At 43.5% G+C, this 23,566-nt stretch overlaps 1 protein-coding gene across 1 annotated transcript in view; it reads left to right on the forward strand.

Moving 5' to 3' along the window:
* Nucleotides 1–20,886, forward strand: part of Strc (stereocilin) — a 39,198-nt gene extending 18,312 nt beyond the window's left edge. The window contains 5 exon segments of the mRNA XM_023567492.2: nt 18,313–18,413; nt 18,781–19,088; nt 19,091–19,199; nt 19,201–19,376; nt 19,379–20,886. Of these exon segments, the coding sequence (XP_023423260.1) occupies nt 18,313–18,413; nt 18,781–19,088; nt 19,091–19,199; nt 19,201–19,376; nt 19,379–19,437 (753 nt within the window). The 3' untranslated portion in view covers nt 19,438–20,886.
* The last annotated feature ends 2,680 nt before the right edge of the window (nt 20,887–23,566 follow it).

Consider the following 23,566-nt stretch of genomic DNA (forward strand, 5'->3'; position numbering starts at 1 on the left):
GTTTGTTATTGGTTGATTTCTTAATATTAGCCATTCTTTCTGGAGTAAGGTGAAATCTCAGCATTGTTTTAATTTGCATCTCTCGAATGGCCAGTAATGTTGAACATTTTTTCACGTATTTATTTACTGCTTGTACTTCTTCATCTGCGAAGTGTGTGTTCATCTCAGATGCCCATTTTTGAACTGGGTCTTTAAATCTAGGAGGACTGATTTTGTTTTAGTTCTTTTACATTCTTAGTAGTAATCCTTTATCTGAGGAACAGCTGGCAAATATTTTCTCCCACACAGTGGGTTGTCTCGTCACTCTTGGTGGTTTCTCTTGCTGTGCAAAAGCTTTTCAGTAGGATAAGATTCCATTTGTTGATTTTTTCTTTTTTCTTCCATTTGTTGATTTTTTTTGCGATCAGTTCTGTGCAATCTGGGTTTGATTCATAAAGTCTTTGCCTACACCATTGTCTTCAAGAGTTTTACCTACTCTATCTTCCAGAAGATTTAATATTTCTGTTTTAATATTAAGATCTTTAATCCATTTTGATTTTAGCTTGGTACATGGTGAAAGATACGGATCTGGTTTTAATCTTTAGCATGTGGAAAGCCAGTTTTTCCAACACCATTTATTTATTTATTTATTTATTTGTCTTTTTCCTTTTTACTGGTACTGGGGATCAAACTCACAAATGCCTGTTTGCAAGGCAGGCACTTATGCCGCTGAGCTAAATCCCCAGCCCCTCCGACACCATTTATTAAAGAGACCATCTCTTTTCCAATGAATGTGTTTGGCATCTTTGTTAAAGATAAGGTAGTTTATTGCATCTGCAGTTATGTCTGCATCTTCTAATCTATTCCATTGATCTTCAGGTCTATTTTTTTTTTTTTTTGCCAGTACTTCACTGTTTTTATCACAGTAGCTTTGTAGCATAATTTCAAGTCAGGGATTGTGATGCTCCCTGTCTTGTCTTTGCTATTCTACGTCTCTTCTGATTCCAGATGAATTTTAGGGTTGTTTTCTCTAATTCTGTAAGGCATGTTATTGCAATTTTGATTGGAATTGCATTGAATCTGTATAGCAGTTTTGGAAGTATGGCCATTTTTACTACATTGGTTCTTCCTATCCAAGAGCACAGGATATCCCTCCATTTTCTAATATCCTCATCACTCTCCTTTTTCAGAGTACTATAATTTTCAATGTAGAGGTCTTTTACATCTTTCATTAGATTGATGCCTAGGTATTTCATTTTTTGGGATGCTATTGTAAAGGGTATTGTTTCCCTGAGTCCTCTCTTTGTGAGTTTGTTATTTGTATACAAGAAGGCTATTGATTTTTGAATGTTGACTTTATAACCAGTTACATTACTAAATTTACTTATTGCTTTTTTTTTTTTTTTGTCTTTTTTCTTTTTATCGGTACCGGAGATCGCACTCACGTGTGCCTGCTTGCAAGGCAGGCACTTATGCCGCTGAGCTAAATCCCCAGCCCCTACTTATTGCTTATTAAATCTACAAGTCTTTTGGTGGAGTTTTGGGGTCCTCTAAGTAGAGTATCATGTCTTCAGCAAATAATGATAATTTAGCTTCTTCCTTTCCTATCTGTATTCCTTTTATTTCTTTCTCTCTCTTTTTTTTATTGGTACTGGGGATCAAACTCACAACCACACACTTGCAAGGCAGGCATTTATGCTACTGAGCTAAATCCCCAGCCCCTTATTTCTTTCTCTTGTCTAATTGCTCTGGCTAACGTTTCCAAGACTATGTTGAATAGGAATGGAGACAGTGGGCATCCCTGTCTTGTTCCTGATTTTAGAGTGAAAGCTTTTAATTTTTGTCCATTTAGTGTGATGCTGGCTGTTGGTTTGTCATAGATAGCTTTTATCAGATTGAGATAAAGACCATCTATTCCAATTTTTGTAGAATTTTTATCATGATTGGTGTTGGACTTCCTCAAAAGCTTTTTCTGCATCTATTGAGATGATTTTTGTCCTTGGTTCTTTTTTTTTTTTTTTTTTTTTTTTTTTTTTTTTTTTTTGGTGCCAGGGAGCAAACTCATGACCTTGTACTTGCCAGGCGAGCACATACACTGCTGAGCTAAATCCCTGGTCCTGGCTCTGTTAATATGATGTATTACATTTTTGGATTTATGTATGTTGAATCACCCTTACTTCCCTGGGATAAATCCCACTTGATCACGGTGTACAATCTTCTGATGATTTGCTGCAATCTGTTTGCCAGTATCTTATTGAGGATTTTTACATCAATGTTCATTAGGGAGATTGGCTATAATTCTCTTTCTTAGTTGGATCCTTCTCTGGTTTTGGAATCAGAGTAATGCTTGCTTTCAGAAATGAATTTGGGAGTATTGCTTCTTTATCAGTTTCACTGAAGAGTTTGAGAAGTAGTGGTGTTAGGTCTTCTGGAAATTTCTTGTAGAATTCAGCAGTGAATACATCAGGGTCTGGGTTTTCCTTTGTTGATAGGTTTTTAATTACATGTTTAATTTCATTTATTAATATTGGGTTATTTAGGATTTTTGTATCTTCTTGATTCAGTTTTAGTAATTCATATGTATCTAGGAATCTGTTTGTTCCTTCTGTATTTTCCATCTTATTAGAATACAAGTTTTTAAAATAAGTATAGATGATTTTCTGGATTTCTACAGGGTCTTGATTTCATTTTTAACTTGTAAAAACCCTTTTTCCTGCAGTCAGGGACTATGGGTTTTGATTAATTCCCATTTCTGACTTCTTATGTGTGTGTTTTGTAGCCCTGAATGATGGCACAAGAGACAAAGTGTGGGTACCCTTTAGAGAGAGATCATTTAGTTGCCTTTTGGCTATGCCCTTTGTGGGAACTTAGATGCAGCTTAGCTAAGGAGGGTGCTCTGGTCTCCATTATGCTGAATGTGAATTATTGTGGAGCTGCAGGTGAGGGTCCAATCAGCCGTCATGACCAGTGTTTCCCAGTCTTAGGGCACAGACAGAGCAGCCTATTGCTTATACTGTCCATTCCACTCACTCACACAGTCATTCATTAGGCACTCAGAGGTTAAACATTCCAGCCTCCCTTCCCTTGAGGGTGCCCTTAACTAGCAACAGGTGTTCAACTTCTTCTGCTTGAACTGGTGAAGACTGACAGAGTATCTGGGGTTTTACCAAGGGTCTTATCAGAATCAGGCAAACTGGCACATAGACAGATTGCATCCTCCTCCTTTTGGGAACCTATGTGAGCTGCTCAAGTGGGGATCCCCAGGATTAGACCTCTGAGGGGATGCTATGGTGCACCTTCCTATTCCCATTTGGACCCAGAGAGGTCCTTACTCCATCTGTAGGGCCATGACCAGTGACCAAACAAGTCGGCATAGTCAGTCTTCCTGGCTGATGCACCAGATGCAATGGCAAGCAGAAACACTGAAACAACAATGAGGATTTGGAGGCAGATTTATTTACATTGATTGGCACTGATTGGGATCATTCCCAAAATATCAGGCCCTTATCTCTGATGGTCAGGAGCTTATATGCAACAAGCAAGCAGGAAGTACAGACGCAGAATAGCTTGACAATTGGGGATTGGTTTATACAATGTGCATCATAGTGACCAGTTGTTTCCTAGAGACAGGAATAGAAACCATTATCTGAACAACTAAGAAACTGAAGTATACTGCCTTGGGGAGCCATTTGCTGTTACTATAAAGTCAGAAGGAAAAAAACCCTTTTATACCTGTGAAAGCAAAGACTATTATTAAGACGGAATTTAGGTTGATGGTTTGTCTTATTGGAATAGACCTGTTTCTCTTTTAAACTGATAATAAGTTTATAAGGATTCCTAGAAATATTTTTTGTTTTATCAGTGAAACTATCTGTGCTGTAAAAACCAGTCAGTTTCCCTCAGAGCACTCCCAAAGGGTGAGGGAAGTGAATGGAGTTAATTTTCAGTTCTGAAAGGCTGATCAATTTGAATTAAAACATTTACATTTATTGAGTCCATGGGTCAAATTCAGACAAGTTTTTAAGAATATGGTCTAAAGGGTCGAGGATGTAGCTCAGTGGCAAAAGCACCTGCCTGGCAAGCGCAAGGTCTGTAGTTTGATTGCCAGTACCACAAAAAAAGAAAAAGAATATTATCCAGAGATAAATGAAGTCAGCTCTACTCTGGAAGTGTTATAGGGAGGAAGAGCCCTACTATGTCAGAAATATGGTCCCAGAATGCAACCAGAGAAGTGAACTGCCCTGGAGCAAGAGAGCCAAATCACAACCCTGTCATGGGCAAAAGACAACAACAGCCAAAGCTTTTTCAGTATAGATCAAAGCATGCCTCCCAAGACTAAAGCTCTGACTGATTTCAAGCACATTATCAAGCAGCAAATTAAATCACTAATCAAAGTGATTCCTTCTTGACTTTCTGAGAGAGAGCAAGAGGGGGAGAGAAAATTAAAGGACAGATCAGAGATGTTCCTTTAAGCTTCATAGTTTTGAACTCATATTTGTGTGTTCTCGAACCTTTGTAAAAAATACTAATGGGCCCCTTTTTCTGATAATTTTTTCCCAGTTTAGCATAAATTGCTTTGTTGACTTTTGTTTTCTTCAGCTTTGTTTCCCTCTTTATTTTTCCATTTGTATTTTCCTCTTGTTTTCCTATTTCTGTTTTCCCTATTTCCATTTTCTTTTCCTATTTTCCTCTATTTTATTTATTTATTGCCTTTTTGAGACAGGATCTCACTATACATTCAAGCTGGTCTTGGGCTCACTTTGTAGCCCAGGCTGATCTGGAATTTGTCATGACCCTCCTGCTTCAGCCTCCCAAGTGCTGGGATTATAGGTGTGCACTGTCCTGGATATTTTTCTTTATTTTCTTTACTTTTTTTTTCTTTTGGTAAAACAAGTCCAGTTGGCATATGGTGTTATGATTTTAGAGCCACTTCTTCCCCAGTCTGGCCACCTCTCTTGGTTGTGTCTGCCTGCTCAGGGGTGCCCAGGAGATTTCCACAGATGAGGTCCCAAGGTTAAAGAACACACTCGTGCAAGAGCAGAAGATCCACCTGCATTTTTACTGTATAGTCTTATACCTCATATTTCCATTCTTACATAGTGCCATAACTAGAGTGTGCATGTTTGCCTGTGCTGTTGTGGTTATGTAATTGTATCCCACTGTGCATCTACACTAGATGGGGGAGGTGGTGTCACAGGTGTCCTTAGATACCTCTGGGCTTTGAAGCAGTCTGAGTAGCTACCCACATATCAGCCCCTCAAAGGTCAGGTGTGTGTGTATGTGTGTGTGTGTGTGTGCGTAACATTTTATATATAACAGGGCACAAGTACTTGTGGTTAACAAATCAAGAACATGTAGTTTTGCCAAACCACCTTTCTTTCATTTGAAGTTTCATTCATAAGCAACATGAAAGCTTGGCACATAACATTCAGAGCTTGGGCCATACATTGAGCAAGGGCTTCAACCTGAAGGATTTTTATGGTCCTTGTCCTGGTCAGACACTATTCCTGATGGCATCCCATACACTTCTGGGATGGGCCGTTTATGTCCATACCCAACCCTCTATCAGGTATTGTGTCTGTACTTCCACAGGCTGTTGTCCTGTGATCTCTCACAGGCATGCAAAGCAGCATACACTGCTGCCAGCTTTTCTCAGTCAGGGAATATTGGCTCTCAGCTCCCTTCCACAACTGTGACCAAATCCCAACAGGGTGCTTCTTCTTCTCCTGTTTTTGCAATAGGGCCCAGCCAAATCCATCGTCATCCAGACTGACAGTTAGGGTAAATGGTAAGGATAGGGTCCTCTATTTGTAGGGCTTGCATCCATGTGACAACCTTCCCTGAGTCGGGAAAAGCAACTTCTGCTGCATCTTCCCTGTCCCGTGTTGTGCCCCTTTTGGTACTTACATCAAAAACCTAGTAATCCCACATGCACCTGTTAATTGGCATACTGTGGGTTTGGCTTTCCTGACCATGCATCCAAGAATTTGACAGACAGGCCAGTTCCCTGTACCTTGTCTTTGTTCATGGTGCACCACCATGCCAGCAAGGCTTCCTTCAGACTATTGCACAGTGGCTTTTAAATTTGCAAGGCAATCAGAGGTTAACATAATATCATCAATACAAAGCAGTGACACAGGGTATAGCTTGGCCCAGGAGGCCAGTTACTGGGCCACCAGACCATCACACAAAGTTGGGCTATACAGTCATTCTTTTTTTGTTTTTTGAGACAGAGTTTCACTATGCCTCAGACTAGCCTTGAACTCACTTTGTAGCCCAGGCTGGCCTCAAACTCGCAGTGATTCTCCTGCCCCAGCCTCCTGAATGCTGGGATTACAGGCATGTGCCACCATGCCCAGCTGTTGAGCATTCATTCTTTTTTTTTTTTTTTTTTTTTTTGTGGAACCGGGGATCAAACTCACAGCCTTGCACTTGCCAGGCCGGCACTTATGCCGCTGAGCTAAATCCTCAGCCCGAGCATTCATTCTTGTTTTTTTTTTTTTGTCTTTTTCATTTTTATCGGTACCGGAACTCACGACTGCCTGCTTGCCAAGCATTCATTCTTAAGACAATATGCTTTGATCCTACTTGGACTTGTGGCCCTATAGACTATTTTTTTTTTTTAATCTCTAACCATGCATTCTGGGAGGTTTTGGGTCTGTGGCTCCCAAAGTCCCTTACCTCTGCATATCCATCTCATAATACCTCTGGCCAGCACTGCCACAATGCAAAAACAGAAATAAGGTTCATAATGCTTTTTATTTTTGATAGTTGAGACAATGTATTTGAGTGCTGAGGTTAATCCTAGCAATGAAACCAGAGAGAGCTATTAAGCAGCCGGAATGTTTCAGTAATTGAATACATGTTTCTCTTGTAACACATTTTTTATTTCCCTCTTCTAGAAGCATAGACATCCATTTAGTTTGATTATCCATCATCTTAATGAGGGCCAGGGATTTAGCTCAGTGATACAAGTGCCTGCCTGGCAATTGTGAGGGTGTGAGTTTGATTCCTGGTACCAAAAAAATGCTCGATATCTCCATTATCTTAATGGCGCTGTATTTGCAACATCATGTCATTGATGCTCCTTCAACTGTTTCACCTGCTCTTGAAACACCGTATCTGATACTGTTATGACGAGAAATAGAAGTGTAGCAGCAGACCCACCATGCAACACTGGTGCTGTGTAGAATCATTTCTAACTGTTCTCTACCTTGGCAAACAGCTTTTTCACTCATAGAATGCTTTTTTAAGCCTTCCAACTGCAAATTTGTCATTTTGAGGAGTTTGAAGAGGTCTAAGTCCAGAAAATCCAATGGCCTTGCATTTGCTCTAAGTACAAGAGGTAGTGTTTTAATGCCAGAGATTTTTTTTTTTTTTTTTTAGAGGAGGTCTCGCTATGTAGTTCAGGCTGGCCTTGAGCTCCACTTTGTAGCCCAAACTGGTCTCGAACTCGCAACGATCCTCCTGCCTCAGCCTCCCAAGTGAGCCACCATGCCTGTATTGCCAAAGATTTTTAAAAGTTTCAACTGAATGAGGTTAAACTGAATGAGGTCCAGATCTGTCAGTCCTGAAATGAAACGCTGTTGTTACACCCTGCCACTGCCATCCTCTCTGGAACTCCCACTATCACACTAGCATTTGGGATTCTTGTTCCAGGTGAGCATTTGATGGTGCTACTTTTAGTTTTGGGGGTTTTTTTGTTTTTGTTTTTGCTTTTGTTTTGTCTTTTGAGACAGGCTCTCCCTAAGCAGTTCAGGCTGGCCTTGAGCCCACTTTGTAACCCATGCTGATCTCGAATTTGCAATGATCCTCCTGCTTCAACCTCCCAAGTGCTGGGATTACAGGTGTGCGCCATCGTGCCTGGCCAGTATTAGTTTTTTTAACAGTAAAAAAAATTGATTTTGAAACAGGGTCTTGCTAGGTAGTCCATGCTGGCCTGAAACTCATGGGAATCGTCCTACCTCAGCCGCCTGAGTGCTGGGATTTTAGGCATGTACCATGGTGTCCAGCTAAAAATTTTTTTTTGTTATTACATGTTTGTACACATAGTGCTTACATTCTGTGTGGGAAATTGCTACCTGTACATAATACATCTTAATTTCTTTTTATTCTCTTTTCCTTTCCTCCTTGCTCCTTGCTCTTCCATCATTCTCTTGATCCCATTTCTTTTAAAGAAATATCTCATTTATTTTGGTACTGGGAATCAAATTTACAACCTCATGCTTGCCAGGCAGGCACTGAACAATTGAGCTATATCCCCAGTTAAAAATATCTTTTCTGAGCATGGTGGTGCACACCTATAATCCCAGTACTCGGGAGGCTAAAGCAGAAGGATCGTTACAAGTTCAAGACCAGCCTGGGCTACAAAGTAAGCACAAAGCCAGCCTGAACTGCATAGTGAGAACCTGTCTCAAAAAGACAAAAAAAAATCTTTATAGCTGAGAATGTTGGCACACTACTATACTTTCAGCACTCTAGAGGCCAAGACAGGAGGATTACTGAAATTTGAGGTCAACTTGGGCTACATAGTGAGATCCTGTCTCAAAAAACAAAACAAATACATATATTTTTATTAGTACATGGTTATAGTATATAATAATTACAATCATTGTGGGAATTGATACATGTATATATTACATTTCAATTCTTTTTTTCCCTTCCCCTCCACTGCCTTTAAAAGAATTTTTTTGCCAATATCAAATTTACTTATTTTATAAGTTTTTATCAAGTTAATTATCATAAACACAGATTACAGAAGTGAGATTCTTAGTCCAAAACATCCTTATAAGGTACGTAAAACAAGTATACTAATTTGAGGTATACTTTTAGATACATTGGCCATGTTGGATTATTATAAATTTTTGTGTCTTTTTAAAATTGATTTATTTTTGTGCCAGAAATTGAACTGGTGACCTTGCACTTGCCAGGCAGGTGCTGTGCTACTGAGCTATATCCCTGGCCACTGTGTCTAATTTTTTCACTCAGCATTGTGGTCTCACATTTTCCTACAAATAACTGAAATTTACCCTACTTTATCATGTTTTCTTTATCAGTTCATCTGTTCTTTATCAATTTATAGACTGCTACTGAGATTTGACTGTTATGAATTGTGCTGTTATTAATATGGCCATGTATGCATCACTATAATATGATGTCTTCAACTTTTTGGGGACAATATACAGAAGGGAAATAGCTAGAATTTCAAGTTTTAGTTTTTTGAGATATCTTCATCCTGATTTCTATAGTGGCCAGACAGTTTACATTCTCAGCAAGAAAGAAGGATTACACTTTATCTTTGCAGCCTCTCCAGCATTTGTTATTATTTAATTTTTTCTTGAATTCACCTGTAGCTCAGGCTGGCCTTGGACTCATGGTGATTCTCCTGCCTCAGGTCCAGAGTGCTGGGATTATAGGGACGTACCACCATGCCCAGCTTTGGTTTCTTAAGGATAGTCATTCTTTCTGCAGTGAGATGGAATCTCAGTGTTGCCTTAATGTGTATTTCTTGAACAGCCAGAATTGTTGAACTTTCTTTATGTACTTATTGACCATTTATACTTCTTTTTTTTTGTCTTTTTCCTTTTTATCGGTACCAGGGATCGAACTCACGACTGCCTGCTTGCAAAGCAGGCACTTATGCCGCTGAGCTAAATCCCCAGCCCCCATTTATACTTCTTTATCTGAGAATTGTCTATACAGCCTGGTATGGTGGTTCACATCTATAATCCTAACATTTAGGAGACTGAGACAGGAAATTTGTCTCAAATTCAAGGACTGCTTGGGTTTCATAATGAGTTCAAGGCCAGACTGAACTGCATAGGAAGTCTTTATTATATTTTTTAAAAATTCCCTGCTGGAGGGTGTCTCTTCACTGTATTGGTGATTTCCTTTATTGTGCAGAAGTTTTTTAATTTGATTTCTTTTTGATTCTTGGTATTATTCCTTGTACAACCAGGGTCTTGTTCAGAAAATCTTCACCTATGCCTATGTAAGAGTTTTAGGTGTGATGGCACATGGCTGTAATCTCAGCACTTGTGGGGATGAGGTAGGAGGATCACTGAAATTCAAAGTTATCCTGGGCTGCACTGTGAATTCAAGGGCAGCCTGAACTACATGGTGGAACCTTGCGTCAAAAAACAGAACAAAGAAAAAGAGTTTTATCTATTTTGCCTTCCAGTAGATTAGGCGTTTCTGTTTTATCGTTTTTTCTTTTTTCTTTTTTGAGACAGGGTCTCACTATGTAGTTCAGGTTGGGCCTTGAGCTCACTTTGTAGCCCAGACTGGTCTCAAACTCAAAACAGTCCTGCTTTAGCCTCCCCAGTGCTGGGATTACAGGCATGTGCTACCACACCTGGCTTGTTTTTGTGTTTTTTAAAATTTGTTTTTGTTTTTGTTTTGAGACAGTCTTGTGTATAGCTCAGGTTGGCCTTGAACTCACTACATAGCCCAAATTGGCCTCAAACTCTTGTAATCCTTGTGCTTCAGCTTCCCTAGTGCTGGGATTACAGTACCCAGTACCCAGTACTATTGTTAAAGTCACAAAAGTAAACTGAGTGCTGGTTTATAGAGAAAACCCATTAGTATCAACAATGATGCAACCCTGATAAATATCAAACAAATCAGCTACAGTAGTATTGTCCAAGACAAATTGGGTATTAACATACTGTAAGATCCACTTATACTTACAATCCCTGCACCCAGGAGGGCAAAAGGATTGCTGAGTTCCAGCACTTCGTGTAGTTCCTGAGCTACACAGAGAGACCCTGTCTCAAAAAAAAAAGTAACACCCTTAATCCTATGGAAGAAATTCACGATTATGGTGTAAAGATTAAGACACTCCAAATATATTTTTGTAGGGGGGTTGGTACCAGAAATCAAACTCAGGACATTGTGATTGTCGGGCAGGCCACTAAGCTATATTCCTGGCCAGACACTCCAAATATTGACTTACAGCTATTGAAGTGTATTCGTAAGCAATATAGGAATCCAAGTAGCCAAATTGATAAATATGGAATTTAATTAGCGCTCAGCGACCACTCTCGTGGACCTGTTTCATTGTCTAACCAACTGGCCCTGAACTGGAAAATTACAAAGCTTTTTTTTTTTTTTTTTTTTTTTGTCTTTTTCCTTTTTATCAGTACCAGGGATCGAACTCACGACTGCCTACTTGCAAGTAGGCACCTATGTTGCTGAGCTAAATCCCCAGCCCCTGAAAATTACAAAGCTTTTAAACAGAGAACCACAAAAAGACATCTTGTTGGAAACAATTTAGTTAAAATCTTACATTAGTTTTTGGTTGACATCTGTCCCTGCTGCTTTGGTTGAGCCGGCTAATTTTTCTCCTGTGGGTACAGCCCATTCTGCTTTTCTCATGGGACTTATACCCTGAGTAATTTTCCATTTTCCTGGGTCAAATACAGGAGGACACTAGTTAAGTGCAAGGCTCAAGATGGCATCAGTTATGCCAAGCTACAACAAATATATACTAAATGCAACAGCTATATTTCTGCTAATGGAACAAAAGAGTTCAACGGTAATTTTAATAGAGTTAACTGTCTAAAGATTAATAAAACTTTATGGTTATCCTATTAACTACTTAAATGTTACGTGGGCAGCATGTTTGTTTGCATACTCTCCTAAGCATCTCTCAGGGAGCTGTCATTCCATCCACTCAATTCTTGTATTGAATAAATTCAATAAATTGTTGTTTTTATATTTCCTGTTATATTATCTTATAAAAATTAATGAAAAATATGCACCTTTTGGTCAGCCTGCATTTAAATAATTGGACTGGCAAGTGGCTACAGAGATAGGGGATGGAGAATGGGGACTACAAGAAGAAAAATCTGGAACTTTAAACTACATGACGTGAGAAGAAGGAGGCAGAAATGGTACAAAGGATCCTACTGGGGAGCAGAAGGATGATTATAGCATTAAGAAAAGGTAAGAGCAAAAACAGATGAGAAATAGAGAATAAAAGAAAAAAGGGAGGAAAAAAGAATTATATGAGGAGTAAAAATAACAGAAAAGTTAGAGGAAGAAAATTAAAAGGCAAAAAAAAAAAAAAATTAAAAGGCAGAAGAGGAAAAATGAAGTAAGAAAATGGGGTAAGAAGCCAGGAAAAAAAGGCAAGAAAATTCCCCAAACTCCAGTAAAATGGTGAAGAAGAAAGGAGGAAAGGAAAGAAGAAAAATGAAGAGCAAAACAAAACCACAGCCAGGCATGGTGGGCATCCCGTAATACTAGTGTTTGGAAGGTTGAGACAGCAGGATCACCATGAATAACAGACCAGCCTGTACTACACAGTGAGACCCTGTCTCAAAACAAATAAAATGCTCACATTCAAAAAGAAAAATGTCAGGGCTGTGGGTTTACTCAGTGGCCTAAGTGCCTGCTTGGCAAATGCCAGGTTGTGAGTTTGATCCCCAGCACCAAAAAAATAAAAGACTTAAAAAAAACCCCACTATACTACAAAAAGAAAAATGTCTCTGAATATGTGATTTTCTTCTGGGATCTACCATTTTGGGGTGGTATCTAAGTAAGACATGTCCCTGCTCATGCTGGTAGATGAGGCAGATCTGTGCTGGATGCAGGCACCAGCAGGCAGTAGGATTAGGGTGGAGGCACCAGTGCAGTGACTTCAAATCCAGAGCTACTCAGGCTGAGCGTGGCCTCTGGCCGTGGGAGTGAGGTCTGTGTTATCTAGCTCCAGCCCCTCCGGGTGTCTCCTTCCAGCCTGCTCCCTGACTGAGGTCTCCGCTGGTTACCTCTTGCCCAGCCACTTTTGGAACATAGAACTGAGAGCCCTGAAGTGAAGCTGCTCTGAGCCCCGGGTTTAAGCATCAGCCCTTTGGCTGAGCACCCAGCTGTCTGTTTCACCACATTTCACCTCTGAAGCTCTGGCCTTCTGTCCCCAGCTCTCACTTTGTCTCTGTAGCTTCAGTGTCCCTTTCCTGTGAGCCACTAACCCAGCCCGGAGCCAGGCGGAAAGTGCAGACTGTCCCTTCCCTTCTCCAAATTGTGTTTCGTCTCTTCAGTTTCTCTGTAGGTTTTAATTTTCCCGTCAGATCCTTCTTAGTTCCTGGAAATCTTGCTTCTATCTTTTCTTTTTTCCCCAAAATTGTTATTTTTCAGTGTCTGGGCTCTGAATCACAGCGAGGCTGCGTTCTCACATACCTCTACCGTCTTCCAAGCCCTCACATTGGTTACCAGATCTCTCTTCAGGTTTTCCTTTCAATGACTTTTCTCCATTTTCTTTCTTCCTTCTTTTCTTTTCTTCTCTTTCTTTCCTTTTGAGAAGAGGTCTTACTATGTAGTCCTGGCTGGTCTTGTACTCACTATGTAGCTCAGGCTGGCCTCAAACTCACCTGCCTCAGCCTCCCAGTGCTGGGATTACAGGGCTGTGTCACTATGCCTGGCTCCCTCTATTTTGTTGCTGGTCATCTTTCCAAGCTTTAAATGTATGGCTCTCAGTTATTTTTGCTCTTATTCTACAACTCTCACTAGGTTCATCCATTTTTATTGTTTCAAACTACCATGTGATGTATGCTAAGGACTTTAAAATCCATTTTCAGCCCAGACCGCTCTTTAAAACTTCAGGGAGTGCCGGGCGTGGTGGCACATTCCTATAATCCCAGTATTATAGACAGCTAAATTAGGTAGAAATATTGTAGGCAGTCAGACAGGGTTGGGCCCTAGAGAGATCACTACAGAAGACAACGGTGGTTGGAGGCATATTCACTAAAAGCCAGGCTTCAGGAAAAAGAGAAACTACTCACCCATATACTTCCTCTAGGGATGGTATTCTAGACATCAGTCACTTTGGGGTGGAGGACCAAACCTCCTTAACCCACCCCTTCCAAGAATGTCAATGTGCATCCCATGTGTGCTTGCTATGTGACTTGCTACCCTATTTGACCCCCAGTTTAATCATCATTACACAAGTGACTTATAACCCTATTAATCGACCATAGTTTTGTCCCACCTCAGAGCCATCCTATTATTTTCCTTTGGATCAGTATTACCTAAGCAATGCTCCTAATCTTATTGATTGATTATAGTTCTGTCCCACTTTAAACCTACCTCACCTTGTGGCTTGAGAAGCAGGGTTGGTGGGCAACTCACTTTCCTGGCCCCCTTCTGCCCCTCTTCCACAGAAGCTTGCTTTCTCTCAATAAATCCTTCCTACTCTTAGCCTGTTTTTCCTAGAGTTTATTCCTCAATTTTAGAGAACATGAACTCAGTGTTTTGAACATCTAGCAGGTTGGGAGTTATATTTCGCCTATAAAAGAGGTTGAGACCGGAGGACTGCTGAGTTGAAGGCCAGCCTGGGCTACAAAGTGAGTTCAAGGCCAGCCTGAACTGCCTAGTGAAACCCTGTTTCAAAAAGACACATGACATAAATGCCTGCCTGGCAAGTCTGAGGTCATGAGTTCAATCCCTGGTATGGAAAAAAAGGCACACGAAGCCTGGCATGGTAGAGCATGCCTGTAATCCCAGCACTTGGGAGGCGAAGGCAGGAGGATTGTTTTGACTTTGAGACCAGTCTCAGTTACAAAGTGAATTCAAGGCCAGCATGAACTTCATAGTGAGACTCTTCTCAAAAAGACAAACAAACAAAAAAGACACAAAAAGTTCCAGGAGAACTACAATATCCAGCTCCCTACTAGACATCTCCATTTGCCCAGCCACATTTTTAGCAAATGATCATACATAACCTTGTTTTTGTGTGTTTCTTTTTATAGACACCTGTTTAATATATGTTATTTAAACTGGGCATGGTGCTGCATGCCTGTAATTGTAGACCTCAGGAGGCTGAGGCAGGAGGATTGCTACAGAAAGTTTGAGGTAGCTGGGATATATAGGGAGTTCAAGTCCAGCCTGGACTACACAGTGAGATCCTGCCTCATAAATACACTTAAACACACACATACACATTTACAGTATATGTTTTTTATTGACATTGAACTTGTGGCCATCAGCCCATTAGGAAGATCATACAGCCCTTTAGCCTTAAGTTTGAGGGCCTTTTTTTTTTGAGATGAGGTCTCATTATGTAGCCCAGTTGGCTTAGACTTGTGGTGATCCTCCTGCCTCAGCTTTTGAAGTGTTGAGATTACAGGCGTGTGCTACCACATCCAACTGACGGTCATTTTTGGCAGGGCAGGACGCGTACTTGGGATCGAACTCATGACCTTGTGCCGCTGAGCTAATTCCCTGGCATGAGGGCCATTTTTTTTTTTTTTTTTTTTTTTTTTTTTGTCTTTTTCCTTTGTATCGGTACCGGGGATCAAACTCACGACTGCCTGCTTTCAAGGCAGGCGCTTATGCCGCTGAGCTAAACCCCCAGCCCCATGAGGGCCATTTTTAAGCAGTGAGATTTCCAACAAAACGTGTAAAAGTCCAAAAAGTGTGACACGAGGCTGCAAAAGGCCACCAACAAGAGCTGAAACAGGAAGAGTGGAACACCACTTTGTTGGACCTCACCTGGGAATGTGTATGCCAAACGGCTCAAACTTTCCAGGGTTTTGCACATCTGGTTTATTTTTGCTTTGTCTTGTTTTTGTTTTTGCCTTTTCGCTTTTTGAGACAGGGTCTGGCTAATAATACAGGCTGGCCTTGAACTTGTAGCGATCCTCTTGCTTCAGCCTCCCGAGTGCTGGGGTTACAGGCCTGTGCCACAATGCCTGGCTCACATGTCTGTTATTTAGCTCAAATCCCTCCAGGTGATTTTTAAAAATGCTGCAAGTATTGATTTTGGGGTTACAATAAAGTTAGTGCTTAGGCAAATTCACAATACAGAGCTTACACACAATGAGGGTCCACTATAAATATTGTGAGGTTATTTGGAACTTCAGGCTACTTTAGCCTTGTGACACCATCATGTCAACATGCAGTGTCCCAAGTGCCTCGACAGAGAGAGCCTGTCAGAGAGAAATTCGCAAGGTCTTCAAGTCTGTGGTCAGTTATCATTCACTGGACACAGCCAATCGCCTGAGCTCACCTTCCTGCAAGGGACCTGGAAATTGTGGAAAATACTTAGCTAGTAAGCAATAAATATCTCAGTTACAAAAGGCAAACCAGAAAGAAAGAAAGAAACAAACAAACAAAAAACAAAAAACAAAATCAACCAACCAAACAGTCAATCAGGCATTACCAAGAGAGGCCTCTCTTCTTGTCGGATGGAGAGTGTGCCATGAGAGGTTTTGGAAATGTTTCAGTGCTGTCGACCCCTTTGGCTTTCCTAGGACTCCATCCATTCTCATTGTCAGATCAGAAAATTCTGACCATCCCTCCAGGCTCACCTGTTTCATGTATCCTAGGCACATGATGAGTTTTTTGTTCTGGATCCTGTAGTTTCAGTGTGCTGCTCTGTTTTTCTCTGCTTTTATGGCATTCCTAGGTTGGAACTTGTCTTTTCCTTGTTGAATCTTACACAACTAAAAGCAGTAACCAAGCAGTAACCACAAGAACTCAAATAGCCTGATGCCTTGGCCTGAAACCCTAAGTGCTCAGTTAGCACATTCTCCGAATCCTTGGCAGCAAAAGAATCACTTAATCAACTGCTTGGCGAGGCATCGTGTGGGCTGCCAAGAAATTTCTCATGCTCGTTTTGGGAATCCTCATTGTTCCCACTGCTGTCTGACTCAATGTGTTCTGCCATCAATCCCTTATCCTAGGGCTCCACAACTGCAGATTCAATCAACTATAAGTCAAACAGATTTGTCAAAAGTATACAACTTATAATTTGGATTTTTTGTTTGTTTGTTTGAGACAGGTTCTCACTATGTAGTGCAGCTAGTCTTGAATTCACTTATGCAGCTCAGGCTGGTCTCAAACTCATGGCAATCTTCCTGCCTCAGCCTCCTGAGTGCTGGGATTACACTAGGCTCTGCTGCAACTTATAATTTTACAGACCTAATTTGGATGGGCTTTGGGAAAGCCCAGCACTATCCCCAACTATCTTGGTGGTTGGGGCTTTCAATTTCCTTGTAGATCAAATGGAAGGTTTTTTTCCCCAAAGAATTTTTTGTGTTCTTTTCTTTTCCTTTCTTTTGGAGGGGGAGGGTTACTGGGAATTGAACTTGGGACCTTGCCCTTGCCAGGCAGGCACTGTGCTGCTGAACCATATCCCTGGTCCTTTGTGTCCATTCTATCTCTAAAATTCTGTGATCCTAAATGACTCTTCTAGGGCAATAGTGTTGAACATGTTGGCCTCAGGGAGAGAATGAAAAAGGGTTCTAAGGAAAGAGGGCCCGGAAAATAGGGTTAGGTGGTGCCTCAGTGCAAATTACTGTGTGGAGCTGGAGTGAAATAAAGGCCTTGAATGGTTTGTCTATGTGCTCTCCAGGGTCCTGCCCAGATGTTCACATTTTGGGGTTCTAGGTAGCGAATCTAAAGCAGCTCCTTTTTTTTAAATGCTCCATCACTGGACCGGGCCTTTGTCTTCATTATTCCTCTGCTTATACCTGACTGCCAAGTTATTTTCTGTTGGGCTTTTTTCTTCTCAGTTTCCTAAATCCTACTTGCTTCTTGGGCTTCTTTGTACACTCTTCGTCTTCTTACATTTTTCTGCAGACACTATATATGAGTTAGGATTCTCTAGAGGAACAGAATCAATGAAATCTAGTGTATGATTGTGCGAGGGGATTCTTACGTGTGCTCACAGGATCAGAGGCAGGACAGTCCACACCATGCCTGCAAACTGGAGAGCCAGAAGAGCCAGCAGCTGCTCAGGCCTAGGAAACTGCAGAATAAGAAGGATCAAGGATACAGCACCAGTCCAAGGTTAAAGGCCTGAGAGGTCTCTATAGCGTCACTGGTGTCTTCTAAAAGGCTGAAGAAAATGGAGACTGATATCCAAGGCAGCGGCAAAAAATGGAGCTCTTCCAAAGCAGGAAACTTTCTTCTTTCTTTTTTTATGCCATCCAGGCTATAAGCCTCTAAATTGGGGCCACCCACATTCAGGCTGGTTCTTCCTCAGTATGCTGGCCTGCAGGTCAGTCATCCAGACACACCCAGAACTCTGCTCCGTTGATCTGCCAGGTGTTTGCAATCTATCTGAGTTGACATGATGGTCACTATATGACACCATGGTCTCCAATTCTCCATCTCCATGTCTGCCTCTTTCTTTTTGCATCCCAGGTTCCCAACTCAAACCCTTCTGCCCCTCACCCCCATAGAAGCACACTCTTCTCCAGAGCCAAAGGATCAGATATTCAGTGGCTCAGGTAACAAACTTATTGTCAGGTTATCATATAGTTTCCTGATGGACCATGCTACAGCTTTGGTGGAACCTCAGGCTGCCTGCAGTCCCCTGCCCTCTCCTAGCTGTCCCTCAGGAGGCAAGAATACCAGAGCTCAATTCTAGTTCCTACACTGGAAACCTGGTTCTGGTTCCTCTTGCTGCTGTTGCTACTGCGGCTGCACAGGTGAGAGGAGAGGTGAGCAGGTTTGGGGGGCGGGAGGGTTGCTGGAAAAGAGACTTAAGAAGGTGGAAGATATGCAGCTAGAGAAAAGCTAAAGGCATAAGGAGGGACAGACCCATACTACTGGCTACAGTGAGGGCTAAGAAAGTAGGCTATGACTTATTACAGGCCAATGAGTGGGGCTCAGCTGACCATGATCTCTCTTCACCTTTAGATCCAGACAGACAATTGTGCTCAGAGGCAGGGCCCTGGGTCTCTACCCTCTAGTGGCCACTGGATTTCTCTGCTTACAGTGACTGGCTCCTACTGGATCATAGTCCCTGGGCTCTGGTCTGTCCTTCCTGAAGTTTTCCCTCCACTCTGGACCAAGCTCCCTAGTGTTCCAACTGCTTACCACCATTTCTTCTTCCTTTGAGCCTGGGAGAATGGAGCAAGGACTAGTGTGAAAGTGCCCACCTCTCCAGCTCCCTGACCTCCAGCTCCATGATTTCCTAGTGACCCTGGCAGGTAGTCTGGAATGGGAGCCAATACTAGGGCTACTAGAGGATGTGCTGGCATTGCTGGGACAGAAGCAGACTTCCTAGGACTTCCTGGCACGTCAGACAGGTGTTCTGGATGGACTCATGGAGGTGCTGTTCCTGGGGATGAATGACACTGTCCTAACATAGCCCCCATGTGCCCAGATGGGCCCTCTGACTACACCCTGGCTGCTGACTGGTCGTTTCCTCTGCTACTACAGCTGCTGTTAGAGAGCACTGCAGGCAGCAGAGAGTCTGGTGTGGCACAGGTCTGTAGGGGAGGGAGCTACCCCTTACTTTTTGCAGGGTTTGTTGAGCCTGCTTACCCCGCCAAGGGAGCTGGGCTCTAAGGATGCTCTTTGAGGTGGTCTGCTATGCACAGGGGAAAGTCCCTCTCCACACTGCCTTCCAGGAAGGGCGGATCTGAGTTACTCCTTGCAAGATGAACTCTCTCCACTCTAGACAAGCAAGAGCCTGGTGCCAATGAGCAACATCAAGGGGGTGAGTGATGCTGAGGCTGGGGCTGGGCAGTGACGGGACAAGAAGGGTGAGACTGAGGTAGTCCTCTTCCTCTTTTTCTCCTAGGTAACATTTATTTATTTATTGTGGTACGGGGATTGAACTCAGGATTTTGCACTTGTCAGGCAGTTGCTTATGTCGCTGAGCTAAATCTCCAGCCCTCTCCTAGATAACCTTTAACAGCTGCTCCTTTTTTTTTTTTTTTCTTTTTGACTTTTTGGGTTCTTGACAGTGTCTCACTGTGTAGTATAGGCTGGCCTTGGACTCTCTCTATAGTCCTGGCTGACCTCAAACTCACAGCAATTCTCCAGCCTCAGCCTTTCAAGTGCTGAGATTACAGATGTGTACCAGCACATCTGGCTTGCTCTTTTTTTTTTTTTAATTTGTTTTTCTACCTTGTGGTAAAATACACATGACATAAAACTTCCCAACAGCTGCCCTTAAGGAAGTAACAAAAGACCAGTTCTGAGGGTGTGGGCTTGGGAAATCTGGAGGTGGAGAGCTGAAAGCAGCAGGCTCCAGAGCCAAAGAGAAATCTGATGAAAGGAGGAGTGTGGTTCAGGAGTCTTGGAGCGTGGCTTCTGTGTAAGTGTTTTGGTTTCTGTGCTTTTCTGTGACCCCATTTGTGAAATAAAATGGTAATAGTAGCTACTATAGAGGTACAAGGGATTAAATGAGTTGATAACCACATGTGTAAATTACTCAGAACAGTGCCTCGAACATAGGGTTTAATAAATGTTAGCTAACAAAATTGGGCTATGGAAAAAAACTATCAAGAGTAGATTTCTCTCCTACTTGGATAACTGGTAAAAAAAAAAAAAAAAAAAAAAAAGACTAGATTTCTCCACCCTGTCACTAATTCAGTACAACAGTACCAGAGCAGACATTTTCAACTGCCAGGGGGATTTCCTTATATGGGGCCAATCAAAAATTGTTTAAACAATCTAAAACCAGATGAAGGCCGGTGTGGTGGCACATGCCTGTAATCCCAGAACTGGAGAGGCTGCAGCAGGAGGATTGCTGTGAGTTTGAGGCCAGCTTGAACTACATGGTGAGACCCTGTTTCGAAAACACCCAAAACAAAACAACAGATAAAAAAAGAGAGAAAGGAGGGGAGCTAGTGGATAGAGGGAATCCAGCTGGGGCTGCTCCAGGTGGCTTTGTGTCTTGGTAGCACAGAACTCTCTCTCGTCTCCCCCATCTCAGTATTTATACCAATAAAATCTAAACTTGCAGATGTCTCACTTTTGAGACATCTCTCAGTATGGTTGCCACACCCTTCAGGACTATGAGCAAGGGTCAGAATCTTCAGCTGGAAGAAGCCTATACTGACCAGATCCTGCCTGTTTCTCCCTCCTCACTAAGGACACCAGCACACCCTTCCCTGGGATGTGCAGGCACTGGGCTTTCTGTCCAGACCTCTGTCCTGCTCCACTACCTGAGCACTGGCGTGCCTCTGCCAGGGCCTTCCAGACAATGGTGAGCCACCTCTGCTGAAACCCTCTGTGAGAACCACTTGGGCCCAGCACCACCCTACAGCATGGCCAACTTCTCCATCTGCTTGCTTGGCCAGCACACCACGCCTGCCAGCCCACCCCCACCCTTCATTGCTGCCATCTGCCTGACAGCTGTGTGATATATAGTCTTCTGAGCGCCAGGTGCCGGACGCTGGCTGTGGGCTTGCCGTGACCAGTTTTCTGGTTGGTTTCTGGATGCAGTCTGTAATAATCTCTCCTTTTCAGCCGTGGCTGGTCCCAACTGACACCTGGTAAAACAGCTCTGTACTGATCCTTTTCCACCCCCACCAGCACCCTCAGCCACCTCCTCCTTATCCTGCCCTGGCCTGCCTTTATGCCTTTCGCTCTAGAGATCTCCTGGGATTGATTCTTGGAGAATATGACTGTGAGGGCCAAGTGGCTGTGCGTGGAGGCATCTGCAGGTTGTGCCCCCAGTAACCAGGAAAGTGCATGTATGCCAGGCACTGTGAGGAATGCTGCCCAGATGGGGACAGCTGATGATCTCTTCAGTGACACCACATACCAGGCTATGGAGCCCTTCTGGCCTTGGCTAACAAGCTAGAGCAGGATAAGTTTTGGAGACAATGACATTTGCTTTCTGGAAGAGCTTCTGGCACCCTTCTACCTTCTCTGCCACCTCTGAGGCCATCCCCACTCTGCATGAGCCCTGGCACCTTCCTGCTGGGCATACCATTCTAGTTACCATGCTGCCAGTCCTCTGTGCCAGCCTTTGCCTGCCCTACATACCTGTGCCTGCTGACCTGTCTCGAGTCCAAGGGGTGGAGGGGTCAAGGCTCAGGATGTCATGTCAGGTTCTGCTGCTCTGCAGTCTCCCAGACAACTGCTCCTCCTGCAGTGCCTTCCTCTCAGTTGGCTGTGAATGGTCAGGAAGACTTGAGAAGCAGCATTCAGCTTCAGTGGGCTTTCACCCATGGTCAGCTTCAGCTCTGCAGAGCTCCTGCTTCTGTGTGAGTGATCTTCTTGGGGAAAAGCTCTGGGCCTTGCAGATTCTAGTGCTGCTAACAAGTAAAGAGGCCACATGTGAGCTAGGTGACAGCTATGTCTTGAGGTCCCAGATCACTATGACCTCCTGTTCCCAGGTTCACTGCATACATCCCCCAAAATCACCAGCAGCTAGTGCTTTCAGCAGAGATGGAGGCCATGCAGGGCTTCTTGACACTCATGCATCATTCCTGGGCCCAGTACAAGTGGGCATAGGAGTAGAGGTGAAAAAGTGGGCAAGGGTACCTGCAGTCTAGTGTTCAGGGGGCTTGCCTTGGTGGGAGGAGGAACTCCAGAGAAGAGGTGGCAAGATACTGTGTGTCTCCAGAACCCACATCCATTCCTGAGCCCCTGCCCCAGGTACTACCAAGTACTAGCAGATCATGGGTCACCTGAGAGCCCTGATGCTCTTTGGTACCTGTGTCTCACCTCCCAGGTCTTTGCTGACCATCATTACTCACCTCTTCTTGGCTGTCTCTGACATGAGGCACTTCCCACCATCCCTGTTTGTAAATGACAGTGTGCAAGCACTACTCCACCTGCCCCTGAGGGTTGGGCCAACCTTGAGCAGCCCCTTCCCGAGCTCCTCTCTATTAAACCAGGGAGAGTTCCCTTCCTGCCTGTGAGCAGACTGCAGTGGGCTAGGGGACAACAGCTGGGGCAAGGCAAAGAAAGAAGACCTACCACTCTCCCCAGCCTAGCTGGCACTGGGGACCACAGCACAGGAACGAAGCCTGAGCAGTAGGAGGCCCTGGCAAAATGATTGTTGGCCCCTGAGGAAGCCCTGCCTGGCCCCAGAGCTGCTGAGGGTAGTGCTGTCCCAGTCCCCCACCTCCCTCTGGAGACCTTTTCTGGAACTCATCCCCCGGAGCTTCTGGTCTGTTCCCCTGTCTTCCCTGGCTGGGCCTCCACTTCTTGCAAGAGCAGTCACAGCCCCAGTTTAGAGCTGTGCTTCCTGCCCTTCAGAGAACCAGTGCCAGCCCTGCCCAGGTGGGTCTATCTCGCTCTCTGGCATCCATTCCCTGGAGCTCCAGGCAAGACGATCACATTTAGAGATATCATCAGGCCCTGCTTTTGCTCAGTGAGCACAAGAAGTGAACCCTGTGATTAGATCTCCCTTATTCACCTTGTTTAGATCGAGCAAGTTGCCGAGTGAGATTGGTTGCTGGGAGTGTTTTAGAGGAAACTGGAGCTTAGCAGGTCAGGCCCTAGGGACCTCTTTAGGACTTGGTTGCTGGGACCTGAGAATTGTTACTTCCTGTCTCATTTCATCACAGGCTTCCTGGCTCTTCCCAAGTAGGAAATGTGAGTCACAGAAGCTTCCCAACACATCCCCCCAGGCTTACGCTGCTCTCCCCCTGGCTCCTACATCTACTCTCCCTCTCTCGCCTCTCAGCTCCTCTCATTCACTGTTGTGATGCACTGAGTCTGTTGCCTTCCCACCACCTTTCCCTCCTCTGCAGGCCTGTCTGTTCTGGAGGAACTCTGTTCCTTGCACCCTCTGCTGCCCAGCCTCAGCCCCTACCCACCCTAGGCCATCCCCAAGTGAGTGCTGGTTGGGGTTTGCCACTGCTTAGTCCCCTGGCTGTTGCTTCTCTTA

Source organism: Cavia porcellus, unplaced genomic scaffold, assembly GCF_034190915.1.
Source record: "Cavia porcellus strain 051 isolate PalLab524CR breed Dunkin Hartley unplaced genomic scaffold, mCavPor4.1 scaffold_6, whole genome shotgun sequence".
NCBI lineage: Eukaryota > Metazoa > Chordata > Mammalia > Rodentia > Caviidae > Cavia > Cavia porcellus.